Raw genomic sequence first — 15,774 nt, 5'->3', positions numbered from 1 at the left:
CGGGGCCCCAACGTTGTTCTCAAGTCTCAGTTTCTCTCCACGCCCAAACCGCCTCCTGGAACGTGGAGTTGAACCCTGGCCTTCCCAATCGGCACCTCAAGCTGCCTGAATCGAACCTCCTGGTCATGGTGCTGCCATAACGGAAACTAGTGCCACTGGGGCAGGATAACGGATATCCACAGTTCATCCCGCGCGAAATGACCGAACGGAGTCACGGGTGCGTAGTACTTAACAGCGCGAACTTTCGAACATTCCACGTCAGCACAAAGAAGAATCTGATTCTGACCCGGCGGATTTTTTAAAAACAGTCACAAACGCTCCAAAAGTTCCCTCGCTCTGTCCATCCTTCATCGGGACAAATCGTCGTCCAAGTCGGATGACCGCGAGGACGAATCACCCACCTCTCCCACCGCCTCGTCGTCGAGCCAGCAACAACAACAGCAACCGCACCAACGGTCCTTTTCGATAACTCGGAATTCTCTGCGCCGTAAGCAGAATCAGGACATGGCCGCCGATTCTCCGACCACGTCGGACCCGAAGCTCGACACGATGTCGTCGAACAGTTCGAATCCGAACCCTAGTCCCAGCGGCGAGAAGGCTGCGTCTCCCCCGGACGAAGCAGCAGCTCCTAGCAGCCAGATCTCGTTGGAACAGTCGGTCAAGACCTTCAAACTGTTTGAAATCTTGCGTAGTGGTGACACCACTGCCATCTCCAAGGCCATCAAAGAAGCCAAGGAGCAGCAGAACGGCGGCATAGCCTCGCCCGGCGGCACGACAGTGCTACACCTGGCCGTTCAGTGCGCCGAGCCGCAGGTGATCGAGTATGTGCTGTCGAGCGGCGATAGCATCGACGTCAATGCGCGGGACCGCGACGGCAACACGCCGCTGCATCTCGCGGCTCAGCTAGGCCGTGATGCCGTCGTCCGTGCCCTGCTGGAACGTCCCGAAATCGATGACTCGATCGCCAACTACCGCGGCCAGACCGCCTTGGACCTCGCACGCACTCCAGAGATCTTCCAGCAGCTACAGCTCGCGCGGTCGCTGTTTATTGATGCCAAGACGAAGGAGATCCAGGATTTGATTGCCCGCGGCGAGTACGAAAAGCTCGAGAAGGTGCTGGAGGAGCCGCGGGTCGAGGGTACGCTGGACGTCAACAGCCTGGAGTTGGTTACCGATCCGCAAACCATCCAGACCGGGGGTACGCTGCTCCACGAGGGCGCCCGCAAAAAGGATACGAAGCTCATCCAGATCCTGCTGTTGCATGGCGCCGATCCGTTCCGTCGTGACAAGAAGGGCAAGCTACCGCAGGATGTGACCAAGGATGACAAGACGCGCGCGATTGTCAAGCGCTCGCCCGCCGCGGTCATCGCGCAGCGCGGGATCCAGGAGCGAGCGATCCTGGGCAACGCGGCGCCGGGCGGCGGGCCCCGCGGAGCCAGCATGGAAGTCACGCTGGGCGGCAAGGACGCTCGCGAGATGAAGGGCTACCTAAAGAAGTGGACTAACTACACCGGAGGCTTCAAGCTACGGTGGTTCGTGCTCGAGGATGGTGTCTTGAGCTACTACAAGCACCAGGACGATGCCGGTTCAGCCTGTCGTGGTGCCATCAGCATGCGCATCGCGAAGCTGCACATGGACCCGCAGGACAAGACGCGCTTCGAAATCCATGGCAAGTCGTCGGTCAAGTACCACCTCAAGGCCAACCACGTAGTCGAGGCTAAGCGCTGGTTCTGGGCCTTGAACAACGCCATCCAATGGGCTAAAGACGAAGCTAAGGAAGAAGAACGGCGACGTAACCGCGAAGCTGAGCTCTTGCGGCAGGCGAAGGCCGACCAGGAAGCCCAGGGTGGTCGTTTGTCCGAGGCCGCCAGCGAGGTGTCCAAGGTGCCGGCCACGACCCGGAGCAGCCTGGTCCCGCCAGCGGCGAAGTCGACTGTGAGCTTCTCCCGAGTCAGCACCCATACTTCCCGCACGGCGGCGGACACGACACCGGGTGAAGAAGAAGGCTCCGCTCATGGTTCCTATGATCTGAACGTGGCTCCTCATGATGTGAACCGGGTGACAAGCCAGGCGACGGCACCGGCTGAAGAGTACGATGACTACGGTGACTACGCGTCCAGCCACGAGGCGGCCCAGCCGGGTAACAAGGATGCCTTCGACATCACGGCGCAGTCCGCCAAGCTGCAGCTGGACCTCCTGGCCAACGTGTCGGCTTCACTGCAAGCTGAGAAGGCTAAGAACCCGGACCTGACCATCTCCGACCCGGTCGTGGACCGCGCGCTGGCGGCATACGATTCGGCTGTCAGCAGCCTGAACGGGCTTCTGGTGAACCTGCTCAAGATCTCGCGCGACCGTGATGCCTACTGGCAGTATCGCCTGGATAAGGAGGCTGACACGCGCAAGATGTGGGAAGAGAGCATGGCGCGCATTGTCCAGGAGCATGAGGAGTTGCAGCACCGCATCAGCGAGTCGGAGGACAAGCGCAAGCGGACCAAGAAGGCGCTCAAGGAGGTGCTCGAGAGCGCATCTGCATCGAATAGCCGGCCGTTGTCTCACGTGCAGGTTGCGGATGAACTCGAAAAGGTCGAGGGTGCGGAGCCGACCGAGGAGAACAAAGATGACGAGGCCGTGGCAGAAAAGCCCAGCGAGGCCGCTCCTGCTCCGGCTCCGGCTCCGGCTCCTGCTCGTACATCGAAACCGCAAAGCGTCGCGGAATACTGCGATTTGGCCGAGTCAGAGTCTGACGAGGATGAGTTCTACGATGCTGTGGAGGCGGGCGAGATCGCTGTCGAGGAACTGCCCGCGCCGGAGCCGTCGACGGCGGAGGAGCCAGCCGCGAACAACGCTGTCGACCTGCGGGCGGCTAAGCAGGCAGAGATTGAACCGTCGTTCCAAGGCTACGAAGACCCTCCGCGGGAGAGGTTGAAGTTGGACAAGGACGACCGACCAAAGATTTCTCTCTGGGTTGGTATCCTCGAAAATTACGGGTGTAATTGAATATGCTGACCGTCTCAGGGCATTCTGAAATCGATGATTGGCAAAGATATGACCAAGATGACTCTGCCAGTGTCCTTCAACGAGCCAACGTCATTGCTCCAGCGTGTGGCGGAGGATATGGAGTACTCAGACCTGCTAGACATTGCCGCCGACCGCAAAGACTCGCTCGAGCGGCTGCTCTACGTGGCGGCCTTTGCCATCAGCGAGTATGCGTCGACGGTCGGGCGAATTGCCAAGCCGTTCAACCCGCTACTGGGTGAGACGTATGAGTACTGCCGTCCAGACAAGGGTTACCGATTCTTCGTGGAGCAAGTCAGCCACCATCCACCGATTGGAGCGGCGTGGGCCGAGTCAGCCAAGTGGGAGTACTGGGTACGTTCGTCAGGACACGAAGGAATGGAAGAGATTCTAATGTCCTGCAGGGTGAATCGGCTCTCAAATCCAAGTTCTACGGCAAGTCGTTTGATGTCAACCTGCTGGGCACGTGGTTCTTGAAACTGCGGCCAATTACTGGCGACGAAGAACTCTACACATGGAAGAAGGTGACGTCGTCAGTGATTGGGATCATCACGGGCAACCCAACGGTCGACAACTACGGGCCAATGGAAGTGAAGAACTGGAAGACCGGGGAGGTATGCTATCTGGACTTCAAGCCACGCGGGTGGAAGGCATCCTCGGCGTACCAGGTGACAGGCAAAGTTGTGGACGCCAACGGTGTGACGCGCTGGAGCGTCGGCGGGCGCTGGAACGACCGGATCTTCGCGCGTCCGACGCCCGGATACGAGCAGGCGCTGACGGAGAAGGACTCGGACGCTCCCAAAACGGTGCTGCTGTGGCAGGCGAACCCGCGGCCGGACGGTATCCCGTTCAACCTTACGCCATTCGTGGTGACGCTCAATGCCCTGCCAGACCGTCTGCGGCCGTACCTGCCGCCGACCGATACACGTTTGCGGCCCGATCAACGTGCAATGGAGGACGGCGAGTACGACTTTGCGGCGACGGAAAAGCACCGCGTGGAAGAGAAACAGCGAGCCAAGCGGCGCGAGCGCGAGCGCAAGGGTGAAGAGTACGTGCCGCAGTGGTTTGTACGCGCGCGCTGTCCGATTACGGGCGAGGAGTACTGGCAGACCACCGGGGAGTACTGGAAGTGCCGGCAATCCGGTGATTGGAGTCGGTCGGAGGATATTTTCTAATTGTGATACTCGTACTCGTATACTTATACTGTAGATACAACTGTGTTAATCGATCCTGGACCTTCTGATCTCTTGAATCGTATGATAGTCACGTGATCGTATTTTCTTAGACTTTGGGGAGATCGAGCGAAATCAGTAGTTGAGCTGTCCAAGCAAACTTCTCTCAACATGGCGAGCGGATACACATGCAGGCAATGCCTGCGGATTGTTCCGCGAGTTCGAAACAATGGCCTCGATCAATGGTATCGAGGCGCACGACTGGCGAACGCACGCCTCCCGATGATCTGGAGCCGGAATCATAGCAACAACAGCAGACGGAACCATGTGCTGAACACTGGGAGCTCACGATCGGTGCAAACGTCTGCAAGTAAGCAGGCATCGGCGGCACAAACGCAGCAGCAGACACAGACGCAGCGCGTCCTCCGCAGCGACAACCTCTTCCATCCCTACTCTCAATCCCCCTCCCCTCACATCCGGCAACGTGCCGCATTTATGATGCAAAACGCTCTCTGCCCGCATCCGAGTCACCGACCTTCCCGGCAATCAACGTCTCCTCACGACTCAGAAGCGCGCAAGGATCCCAATTCCTCGACGCTACCGCCCGCGCATGCCCGGTTTGAGTGTCCCGATTGCGGCGTGCCAGTATACTGCAGCGAGGAGCATTGGGCGGATGACTACGAGAAGCATCTCGAGGTCTGCGATACCTTGCGGCAGATTAATGAAGATGACCATGATTTGGTTTCGGGGAGGTTCTTCCCGGAGTTTGCGTCGTATCCGGGGCCCCAGGATGATAACTTTGTGGTGAATATGACGAATTGGGATACGTTTTTGTATACGCGCGAGTTCCCTGCGATCAATGATGAGCGCTCGATGAGGCAGGTGACGCGGTTGTTGACGTATCCGGTGACGATTGCGAGTGTGTTGCATGAGTTGAGTCCGTATCATATCCGAAAGGGAGGGAGACTGACGGTGGAGGGGTTGAAGAGCTTATCCGGTATTATCCTTCTTTCTGAATCTTTGAGGGGGAGGATTAATTGACTGTTGGCAGCTCTAAGATATACTCTGCACCCTCCCAAACAGGGTGAAGGTAAAGACATTCACGGCCTGCGGTTGAAATCGCCGCCTGTCCGCATCTTCGTCCTCGGCGCGCGCGCAGAGTCCTCTCTGCCACGGGACGTCTGGCTGCAACTCACGCACGTCTTCCCGCGCGCATCCATCCACCTCATCTTCATCGGCCCGGAGAGCATGGCCAACCGCGACGACGAATTTCCCTTGCCGCCGCGCACGCCGACCAACCCGTTTGGTGGCATCACGGAGGACCGACTGGGCCCGCAGCTCAAAATCACCACTTACGTCGAGTACTTCCACACGATGCATGATGCACACGCGTTCTACCCGTACGACCCTTACTTTGACTGCTTCATGCTCTTCCATCCAGGATTGGGCCACCCGGCGTCAGCGCACGAGTGGGCCGAGACCCTCCCCCGGCTTCTCGAAACCAAAGTCCCCATTTTCTGCACGGGTTACACCGAGTGGGATCTAAAGCGGGATATGGATTGGGTGCATGAAAAGTGCAAAGGAGAGTTTGATGTATTACTCGAACCTGGAGAGAACATCTTCCGCAGTCTGCGCTGGGATTTGAATGATATGGATCCGCAGGATGTTACTTGTGGCAATTGGGGCATTTGGGGGTTCCGAGGGAAGAGGTGAGTCGAATTCTCTCCCCTTCATACAATGCAAGGTTATACTAACTGTGAAACAGATACGAGGCTATGCAAAAGGATTAGTCAGTTGTGTATGTTCAACTCTGTATGTAAAGTAGTAAAATGTAGACTTAAATGCGAGATATGCACATTGAAACAGTTTGTAAATGTACAAAGTAACCTAAGGCAACGCAACGAATGCTCGACAACAAAGCTTGTCTTTGAGAGCGACCCCACGAAAGAAACACAACGATTGATGCGACCAACAACAGAAACTCAAACACACGCACACGCACACACAAGCCACACACGCAGAAAGGAAATTTACAGCAGCGCCAACCCAGCAAGAGCAGCAGCACCAACGGCCGCAACGGCACCACCCATCCGGGCAGGAGCCGCATTCGCCGGCTGCTCTGGACCCGGCTGCGCGGCGGGCGGAGTCGGCATCGTGATAGGAGTCCAGGTAGCCGGGGCGGACGAAGAGCTCCACGAGCCAGTTCCGGTGGGCACGATCGCGAACGTAGACGAAGCCGCAACCGAGGAAGAAGACGACGCCGGCGGCGGCGGAGGCGGAGGCGGCACCGAAGTAGTCGCCGGCGGCGGCGGCGGAGCAACACTCGAAGTCGTTTCCACGGCCGAGATCAGACTGACGGTTGTAGTGGCCTCGGCTTGGCTGACAGTGACGACGGAGGCGTCACCAGCAGCAGGGTTGTCAAAATGCGCGGAGGCCAGGGAGAGGCCGGCAATTCCGAGGAGAGCGAGCTTGAGCTGCATTTTCGTGTGTTTATATATATATATATATATATATTTAGAAGAAATTATGGAATCGTTGGTCGTTCGTGGGATATAAAATAGGATGTTATATCGTCGAGTAGGCGGATATAAAACGAGCGACGTCGGTGGAACGTTGAGTCTGACCCAATCGATCCCTGATCGATGGAACGAATGAGTATAGACGGGAAAGAATGGACGATCGGATCGTAGATCTGATCTAATCGTGAAAAGAAATTGAGATGAAGGGACCAGGGTGGTTTAGAAGTGTTTATGGGTGAAGCTAGGGTATATTAAGGTTAGGGGAGAGGGAGATCCCATCGTCCAGGGGTTGCAACGGGGCTTCTCCCGATATGGTAGGACGCCCCTGATTTGGGCTTGGCTACGCGTTCTTGGGAGTCGCACCATCGAATTGAGTTGTGCTGAGCACATAAACTGATAAGAACTGCGCAGTATGAATGAAACAATTGCAATTGAAACCAGATTCTAAAAGCTTGTACGGAGTACATACTATGCAATGGGTTATGTACTTCATATTTGCTATTTAAAGACTAGGTAAAACCTAGCTACGAGTATTAGAACCTACTGTTAAACTATGAACACTGCCAACGTCACCCCCGCTACCAGACCGACGTATCCACCCAGGCTCATTCTGCCGATGCTCCCCGCATCGTCCGAGGGCGCCTCGTCCAATGTGCCGTTAATATAGACTTTGTGATTGACGATTCGCACGTGTGTCGAGTTGCGCGGAGGATCGCCAATGAGTTCCTTCAAAAAGGTATTGTCCCCTCTATCGTCGCAGCCGCAAGGATCGCCCTGCTGGCACAGACAGACGACCTTCATGACATTTTTGGGATTGGTCTGGTTGGCGTACGGGTGCTTATAGTGGTAATACGTGTCGAATGGATACATGTATGCGCCGGAATGCCACACGCCAATGAAGCCTAACGTAAGTAGGAACGACAAGGACACCAATGCTGCCGCAGCCTTGCCCGAGGGGGTTTTACCGCCGGACTTGAACGGGACCGTCGCACCGCCTGGGTAGAATTGGCCGCCGCCAAAAGGCTTCGGGGAGGTCGTTCTGCGAAAAGTCATTGTTAGCATGTCGATATTTTCATTAGAATCAGTGACTCTCACATTCCCGATCCACGAGATCCTCCCCCAGAAGATCCTCCAGAGGAGCTTCCAGATGAGCCTCCCCCGCGGGACCCTCCACTTGAGGTCCCTCCACCTGAAAACCCTCCGCTTGAGGATCCTCCGCTGAAAGATCCCCCGCGAGAACCCCCTGCACTGCTGCCACCACTAAACCCCCCTCCAGTACTGCCGCCAATGCCTCCGCCGCCGCGACGTTTCTCGAGAACTACAACGCCATCATCGATGGCCCTGCGGTCCACTGGATCCGGCCGCGACAGGGCCACAACCAGTGAGAAGATGGGAAGCAGGGAAAGGAGCGTTGTGGTAGAGACTTTCATCGTGGGGATTGTTGCGAAAAAAAAAAAAAAAAAAAACCGAAACGTAGAATCCCAAGACTACTAATTCCGTCGATTTATGAAGAGATTTCAGATCAGTGTTTCGCACTCGTCAGATAGTCCAACTATTCCAAAACACTGCGTCATGGGCGATGATGTCGATGATGAATTCTTTTACCGCCATCGGCAAGCTGAATCAGGTCTGGAACAAGGACGGGGAGACATAAATATTTATCTCTCTTCAGCTGGCACCGGACTCGATTATCGTTTGTGATGGTAAAAGCCGAATGAGATGCTGGAATGTTGATCGGGCAAAAAAGCTTAATTGTTCAAAAAAATTCACTGGTTGGTCGTTTTACGACTTTGCTCGTGTTTACACTGCTGTAGCCTTAGCCATCAAGTATATCATGGGGCAGTCAATTCTCCGCCAATGATTCGCTTGTTCTTGATGCTTGTTGTAGCTTGATTTGTTCTCGGAGTTTGGTAGGTACATCCATTCGTGTTAGGGCGTAACCAAACCACTGGTCGTAAACTTTTGCAAGGCTTAGCTGCAAACGGTGACTCCGTCAAAGACCGGCAATGCCCTAATTTCACCATTGAACTCATGAGATGATAATAAAATATCGTACTCCCGAGTCGCAACTCCAACGGCTCAGTACCGTTGACTCGAGGCTGGATCAAGGCTCAATCAGTGGTTTTTGCGCACCAAGGCACACTTCAACCTTGAGGCGTCGCTCATGCTGACTGACTCGTACTCATCAACGCCTGGCCTATTCCTTTGGGAAGGCGGTAACCTGGAAGTGAATTGCCCTCATGACTGACACGCCTGGCCTCGCACATTTGTGTCAGGACTACTTCTCGCGTGCTCAGCATCGCCCGGAAAGATCTCCTCGCGAACAGCACGGCCCCTTCGATGATCCGCTTCGCTTTACAAGCGATATAGACGCTGGTCTCATGCGGGTCGCATCCAACTGAATGCTCGGCTCAGCCCGCGTCGAGAGGAGTAGTGTCGGGGACTGGGCTCTCAAATTTCGAAGACAGCTTCAATGGCCATATCCATCTGACCAGCTCCGCATTAACCGGCTGTGAAAGGCGGGATAGGCACCGTAGTCAAGCTCCAAGAACTAGGAGCCGAAGAGGCCCACGAGACAATGCCGGTAGGCAGAATTGAGAACGTAGATGGAGCCGAAATTGGCGACAAGGTTGACTGTGGCAGAGACAGCCGACTGCGAAGCCGAGCTGGAGGTCAACTCGACCGAGATTAGCCTGGTGGTTGTGGTAGCCTCGACCTAAACCACGGAGGAACCGTTGCTGGCAACATTGTCATCGGGCGTATCAAATTGCGCAGTGGTTAAAATGAGTCCGTTGAAGCGATGATGAAGAGAGAGATCTTCAGTTCCCACTGTCGTTTTTATTCATTTTATTTCATAATACGTTAACAAAACTGATGTTCCTTTCTTGGTACGCTGGGTTGAGTTTGTATCTTGTAGTTAAGGGCAGTGTGTAAACGAGCGACATCGATGACGTCGTGTCTGGCCTGATCGATGGAATAGAATGCGTAAGAATGCGGAAGAAATGAGGAGTCAAATCGTATATCTGATCAAATGTAAAGAATCGAAGCTGAGGGGAAGACGACGGTAGTTTGAGGTGTAGTAAGTAGAAGGGATCTATTCTCCACGAAGCGTAACCTCACAGTTAGGGAGTACATTACGCCAACACCTGCACCAGTTGACACCTATTTCCACCTGATTTGTATGTGAAGAAGGGTTTCAAACCCTCTGCTTACGAAATTCACAATAGCCAGATTCGTAATAACCAGGAACGAACAGTACTGAGATTAGGAATCCATCTTACACTGGTTGCAACAGGGCTTGTCCTTCTCTTGATAGTCTACCATCTCGAGCGTCATATGGTGAATGCATGAAGATTGATAAGAAAGCTGCACAGTGAATGACACAATCGTGATTGAATCAAGTCTATCAAACTGGGGTATCCGAAACTCACTCTTGAAGAAATACTACACGCCGTGCAGTGTATGTAGTCGCCAAAAAAGGATCAAATCATCAACAATGCCAGCGACACCCCCGCGACTAGACTGAGATATCCTCCCACGTCCATTATTCCGATCTTTCCAGCATCATTCGCCACATCCAGTGTGCCGTTGATATACACCGTGTCATTGACAATTCGCACATCTGACGAGTTGCGGGGAGGATCCCCAATGACCTCCCGAAGCAGGGTATTGTTCTTCGTATCATGACAAGTACAGCTCAAGCCCTTCCCGCACAGGCAAACAACACGAAGGTCCCTCTTGCTTGGGTCTATCTGATTGGCGTACGGGTGCTGATAGTGGTAGTGGGTATTGAACGGGTACATATATGCTCCAGCCTGCCACACGCCAATGAAGTCCAGCGTGGGCAGGTCGGACGAGGACAACAACGACGCTGCGGGCTCATCCGAGGGGGTCACCCCGCCGGCAGGGTACGGATAGCTGCTGCCGCCTGCATAGTAGGACCCGCCACCATAGGGTCGTGGGATGTGTGTTCTGCGGAACTCATGGTAAGCTTCGTGATCTCTTCAAGACAGCATCAGCTAGGACTCACGATCCTCCGTTTCCTGCGCCAGAGCCATGGATACGGCCTCCTCCACCGCGTCGTTTTTCAAGATTTGCCGTGTCACCGTGGATGGCTACGCGATTCACTGGATCCGGTCGTGACCGTGCGGCAACCAGTGGGAGTATAACGAGCTCGAAAAGGAGCACCGTAGGTGAGAATTTCATCGCGACATGCTGAAAGTTCGATGTTGAAAGTTGAAAAGTTGTACAAGTCTGAGACAATTTAACTATGGTGATTGTATATCGACGTCGCAGACTTCTTCAAACAGCCAAACAAAGTCAGCACACCGCGTCAATTGCGATGACAAGGACGATAATGACTCCGTTATTGTCGCCATTGGCAAGTCGAATCAGGTCTGAAACAAAGAAAAACGGGAAGACCTAGATAAGCTGACGCCGGACTCGGTTACCAAGCCATTCATTCACGAGTTCACGACGTTAGAAACATGAATGATGTGTTCAACTGCTGGCCGGGCAAGAGCTTGATCGTTCCGGCTGTCCACTGGTTGGTAGTTTCACGGCTTCACTCTCTGCTCAGTAATCTGGTGAATCATAGGCCAACTAATTCTCCGCAAACGATGTCTTTGTACTTAGTGCTTGTTGTCACTTGATTTTGCTTGATTCCGTCCTCGAAATTCGGCAAGACCTGTGTTATGCAGCAATCAGTTTGTTGAATCTCAACCCTAAGGCGCAACCTATTAATGGTCGACGAAGTCGAGGACAATCAGCAATTCCATGGCTTCACAATCGAAGTCATGGAGATGATGATATAACATCGCGCTCCGACTCTAACCCAGATCGATGATTCAAGGCAGAATCAAAGCTGAGTCCCTAGTTGACGGCGCAGCAAGACTCACTTCAGTCCCATGGTGTCGCTCACCCTGGCTTGCTCGCTCAGTAACGGGCATATAAGTTTTCTGTTCCAGACTAACATGGCTGACATTCCACATTTGTGCCTGAACAATCGCTCCACCTGCTCATCATCGCCCGGCGAGGTCTCTGTACGAGCCGTACCGCCTCTTCGGCGAGCCGCATCACTTCACAAGCGATCTAGACGCTGGTTACACGCATGCCGTGACAATGCGACATCCAGCTCGGGTCTGAGAAGCATCACCGGGGACTAAGCGCTGGCGGCGATGGCAGAGCAAAGCTGGATATCGACTACACCGCCGACATCAGGCTGCCGGCTGTGGGTGCCTCGGGCTTGGTCACGGTGTCGACGCAATTGCAAATGCACAGAGGCCAGCGGGAGTCCGTATCGAAGAGAGCATATTGAGCCGCATTGTTGTTTTATTTTAGAAATTATAGCTAGCATTGACAGTTGTTGAAAGTGTGATCAAATGTACGTCTCCGTCACAAGGCATGTAAACAATGTCGGTACACGTCGATGTTGTGGCTTGCCAATCGTCCCTGGTCGACGGATTGAATAAGAGTAACAGATGGACTCTCGGATCACAAACCTGATCTCATCGCGTAGACTTGAGCCCAAGGCGGAGGACCAAGACGATTTGAGGCGTAATACGCATGGGCCCATGAAGCTTCCGTCGTGCCTGGTTATGGAGACATTCGAGGCCGACGAAATTCGGAATCACGAGGTGTTGGTAATTACCAGGTACGCCCTTAGCCATGGTATCTGGCGACGATTCAAGTAGCCTACGGAGTATTCTTCCGTAACACTGAGGCATCGTGGTTGGGGTGGCCAGGTTAGCCAGGCTTGTAAATTACCAGGTACGACTGTGTTAAGCTTTAGGCGTAAACCTAGAAAGATCCATCATAATGCACGAAAAAGTCGCAATGGGGCTTCCCCTTATGCCAAGTTCTTGGGAGCCGCACCATCGAATTGAGGTATGATGAGTGAGCGCATTAAGATTTTAGTAGTAATAACACCTGAATAGTGAATCAGCACACTCGCGATTGAAATCAAGTCTATCAAACCGGGGTATAAACGCTACTCGTACATGACTCGTGAAAAATAAAACAGACTGTCGTAGGGGACGTAGAGGATGTACATAATAGTTGAAAAGAAGGTTCAGATCATCAACACTCCTAACGACACCCCTGCTGCCAAGCCGAGGTATCCTCCCATGCCCATCATGCCGACGCTCCCCGCACCGTCCGAGGGCACCTCGTCCAATGTGCCGTTAATATAGACTTTGTGATTGACGATTCGCACGTGTGTCGAGTTGCGCGGAGGATCGCCAATGAGTTCCTTCAAAAAGGTATTGTCCCCTCTATCGTCGCAGCCGCAAGGATCGCCCTGCTGGCACAGACAGACGACCTTCATGACATTTTTGGGATTGGTCTGGTTGGCGTACGGGTGCTTGTAGTGGTAAAGCGTGTCGAATGGATACATGTATGCGCCGGCATGCCACACGCCAATGAAGCCCAGCGTGAGCAGGAAGGACAAGGGCAGCAACGTCGCCGCCGCTTTGCCTGATGGGCTCAGACCGCCCGCGACGTACGGTCTGGTGCTGCCGCCGGCGAAATATTTACCGTTTCCAAACAGTTTAGGGGAGATCGTTCTGCGGAAAATCCATTGTTACCTGCAGTTTCCTTCCGACAATGTCAGTAGGTAGAACTCACAACCCTCGGGATCCTCCGAGACCTCCTCCTCCTCTACCTCTGCCTCCCCCTCCACGGCCACCGCCACCACCACGGCCACCTCCGCCGCCACCTCCGCGACGCTTCTCGAGAGTTACAGTGTCGCCTTGGATGGCCGCGCGATTTATCGGATCCGGCTGCGACAGTGCGGCGACCAGCGCGAGAATAGAAAGCAGAAATAAAAGTACCGTAGCCGGAAATTTCATCGTGACGCGTTGTAAAGATTGTCCGACCGTAGTAGACTGGAAGAGTCGCAAAGAATCGGTCAATTTATAATGATGACTGTTATGAACCAGCGTTTCACGTGCCGGACAATCCCACAGCCCCGACACACTGCATCATAGGCGATGATGTCGATGTTGTTGTTTGTCGCCACAGGCGAGTCGAATCAGGGCCGGGAACAAACGATGATGGGGGAACTTAAATATCTTTCTTCAGCCAACCTCGAACTCTGTTGTCAAACGGTGCGCGACGTCGAAAGAAGAACGGTGAGGTGGCTGGGCAAAAAGCTTAAATTGTTGAAGCTGTTCGTGGTTGGTTGCTTCATGGGTTCCTCGTGTTTGCAAGTTGAATTGCAACTCTCTGCAGGTCAATTCCAAATCTCTCAACTCTCGTCGGCTCAGCCATTGGCGGAATCACGGCTAATCAATTTAATCAATTCTCCGCCCAATAGACGTCCTGAACGTTTTTGACGCCTGTGGGTTGACCCTTTAGCTCAATCTCCGAGTCCGGTAGGGATGTTCATTCGTGTTCATTCGTGTTCATTCGTGTTCATTCGTGTTCATTCGTGTTCATTCGTGTTAGGGCGTAATTAGCCCACTGGACGTCCACGGGGAACATGGCTCAGCTCCCAATGGTCCACCTGGTCGGGAGTAAAGTAGACATAGCCCTAACTTCGCCATTACCTACCTAATCTCCATAATCTCCATGGGAATGATGGTAGTATAATGTCATGCTCCTGAGTTTCATCTGCAACGACCCAGTGCTGGACTCAAGGCTTAACCCAAGGCAGAGTCCCTAGTTTGTATGCGCAGCAAGACTCAATTCATATCCCCGCGGAGTCTCTCACTCCAACACATGCGCACACACTGGGACTTTGACTTGGTATGCCGGGGAGACAGTAAGCCGCAAATCAATTTCCTGTTCAAGGCGCATCCCACTCTATGCCTAAGCCTTTCTCCACCGCTCATCATTGCCTGGCAAGGCCTCTTCGGATTATTCCCCCTTGACAAACCGCTGCAAGTGATTTGGGCGCTGGCCTTGTGCACACCGTGCCCAGATGCAGCGCGCGGCTGAGAATGAGAGTAGCGGCGCCGGGACTGGGCCGGCAGGCTTTGATGCCGGTAGCGAGCATAGAAGCCGGCAGCGTTTCTGTGCGGGAAAGGATTGTCTCAAGGCGAATCCGGGCAAGCATAGTGGAGTTATGGCATTCTGCTGTAGCAGGCACTGTCTCTGGCGTAAGTGATTCATAATAATCTTAGTGACCAGGCTCATATTTCACTCGCCAGTATTGGACAGGCGGACAAAGACTGCATGAGCGCCCGACTGTCTGTCCACTGGCAAATGGAACAGGTGCACCTGGTATAGGCAGATGAGTCCTCAAAGACGGACAATCAGTCGGCAAACGTGCCCGAGCTGCCTTTCAAAGATATCCATGAATCGTTGGGTTAGGTTTTCGTTCCGAACAAGTCAGCACGAATGCACTTCCAGCACCATACGGAAGATACCAATGCCTCTGTCCTACTCCCCTCGTCCTGCGCGAGTCCTTTGGGCGCGAGGTCTCGAACTCGCTATTGGCGCAGACCAAAATTAAGGTGATGTTCGACAGTTCTGATTCCTCCCGACGCTACCAGAATTCTCAACAGAACCGATAGCCCATCGAAGTTCAGCCACATCAATCTCTCCGTTCAGGATCATCATAGCCGCTTGATGGATAGATTCAGTCACAAAGGTGATTGGGATGAGCTTCGGAACGCAAGTCAGGACTCCGCAGTCTCCTCAGTCGCCGATCGCCAGGGGCTAACTGTCATCGTCGAAAGGATCTCTATCCTTTGCGTGGATCAGTACCTCCTCGCCGTTGGCCATGACAATATTCGACATTCTTGCGGTGCCCATTATCGGAAACCAGCACAAGTCGCCATCTAAACGCTTCTTTCAATCAAGATCTAAAATATCGGCATCTTATCTTCGAACGAGTCCTAATAGCTTGCATCGTCATCCTTGCGAGCAGGGTAGATCCCATCAAACTTTTTGAAATGTTTCTCCGGCATCAATATACGCTTCATAGCGCATGAGATTTGGAAGATTTATAATTTCCGAGAATCTAGGGAACCCAAATCTGCATCCGATTCGCCATGAAGGAGATCTTGGTGGCATTGTCCAGGCGATTGGCATATTTGCTGGTAAGCTCGACGCATTTGGCTGTC

General features: G+C 53.6%; 7 protein-coding genes across 7 annotated transcripts; 3 read left to right on the top strand and 4 right to left on the bottom strand.

Annotated features, from left to right (window-relative positions):
* Positions 1 to 197: 197 nt before the first annotated feature.
* On the top strand, positions 198 to 4,190 carry VTN49DRAFT_6224 (uncharacterized protein; the record flags this gene model as incomplete). The annotated part of the gene is made up of 4 exons (XM_069414369.1): positions 198 to 217; positions 309 to 2,964; positions 3,016 to 3,369; positions 3,420 to 4,190. The coding sequence occupies 4 exons, from the start codon at positions 198 to 200 to the stop codon at positions 4,188 to 4,190; spliced, it is 3,801 nt and encodes a 1,266-aa protein (XP_069265622.1).
* Positions 4,191 to 4,358: 168 nt separating this feature from the next.
* Positions 4,359 to 5,977, top strand: VTN49DRAFT_6223 (uncharacterized protein; the record flags this gene model as incomplete). Its single annotated transcript, XM_069414368.1, has 3 exons — positions 4,359 to 5,184; positions 5,239 to 5,896; positions 5,953 to 5,977. 3 exons carry the CDS (start codon positions 4,359 to 4,361, stop codon positions 5,975 to 5,977), a joined length of 1,509 nt encoding a protein of 502 aa, XP_069265621.1.
* Positions 5,978 to 6,217: 240 nt separating this feature from the next.
* VTN49DRAFT_6222 (uncharacterized protein) lies at positions 6,218 to 6,667 on the bottom strand (the record flags this gene model as incomplete). Its single annotated transcript, XM_069414367.1, has 1 exon — positions 6,218 to 6,667. One exon carries the CDS (start codon positions 6,665 to 6,667, stop codon positions 6,218 to 6,220), a length of 450 nt encoding a protein of 149 aa, XP_069265620.1.
* A 585-nt stretch (positions 6,668 to 7,252) lies between these two features.
* On the bottom strand, positions 7,253 to 8,136 carry VTN49DRAFT_6221 (uncharacterized protein; the record flags this gene model as incomplete). The annotated part of the gene is made up of 2 exons (XM_069414366.1): positions 7,253 to 7,745; positions 7,802 to 8,136. 2 exons carry the CDS (start codon positions 8,134 to 8,136, stop codon positions 7,253 to 7,255), a joined length of 828 nt encoding a protein of 275 aa, XP_069265619.1.
* A 2,052-nt stretch (positions 8,137 to 10,188) lies between these two features.
* Positions 10,189 to 10,912, bottom strand: VTN49DRAFT_6220 (uncharacterized protein; the record flags this gene model as incomplete). The annotated part of the gene is made up of 2 exons (XM_069414365.1): positions 10,189 to 10,678; positions 10,737 to 10,912. The coding sequence occupies 2 exons, from the start codon at positions 10,910 to 10,912 to the stop codon at positions 10,189 to 10,191; spliced, it is 666 nt and encodes a 221-aa protein (XP_069265618.1).
* Positions 10,913 to 11,679: 767 nt separating this feature from the next.
* VTN49DRAFT_6219 (uncharacterized protein) lies at positions 11,680 to 12,399 on the top strand (the record flags this gene model as incomplete). Its single annotated transcript, XM_069414363.1, has 3 exons — positions 11,680 to 11,748; positions 11,841 to 11,998; positions 12,225 to 12,399. 3 exons carry the CDS (start codon positions 11,680 to 11,682, stop codon positions 12,397 to 12,399), a joined length of 402 nt encoding a protein of 133 aa, XP_069265617.1.
* Positions 12,400 to 12,776: 377 nt separating this feature from the next.
* Positions 12,777 to 13,554, bottom strand: VTN49DRAFT_6218 (uncharacterized protein; the record flags this gene model as incomplete). Its single annotated transcript, XM_069414362.1, has 2 exons — positions 12,777 to 13,269; positions 13,331 to 13,554. 2 exons carry the CDS (start codon positions 13,552 to 13,554, stop codon positions 12,777 to 12,779), a joined length of 717 nt encoding a protein of 238 aa, XP_069265616.1.
* Positions 13,555 to 15,774: the final 2,220 nt, after the last annotated feature.

Source organism: Thermomyces lanuginosus, assembly GCF_041956635.1.
Source record: "Thermomyces lanuginosus strain ATCC 200065 unplaced genomic scaffold VTN49scaffold_40, whole genome shotgun sequence".
Taxonomy (NCBI): Eukaryota; Fungi; Ascomycota; class Eurotiomycetes; order Eurotiales; family Trichocomaceae; genus Thermomyces; species Thermomyces lanuginosus.
This window is presented reverse-complemented; position numbering and strand designations above follow the sequence as displayed.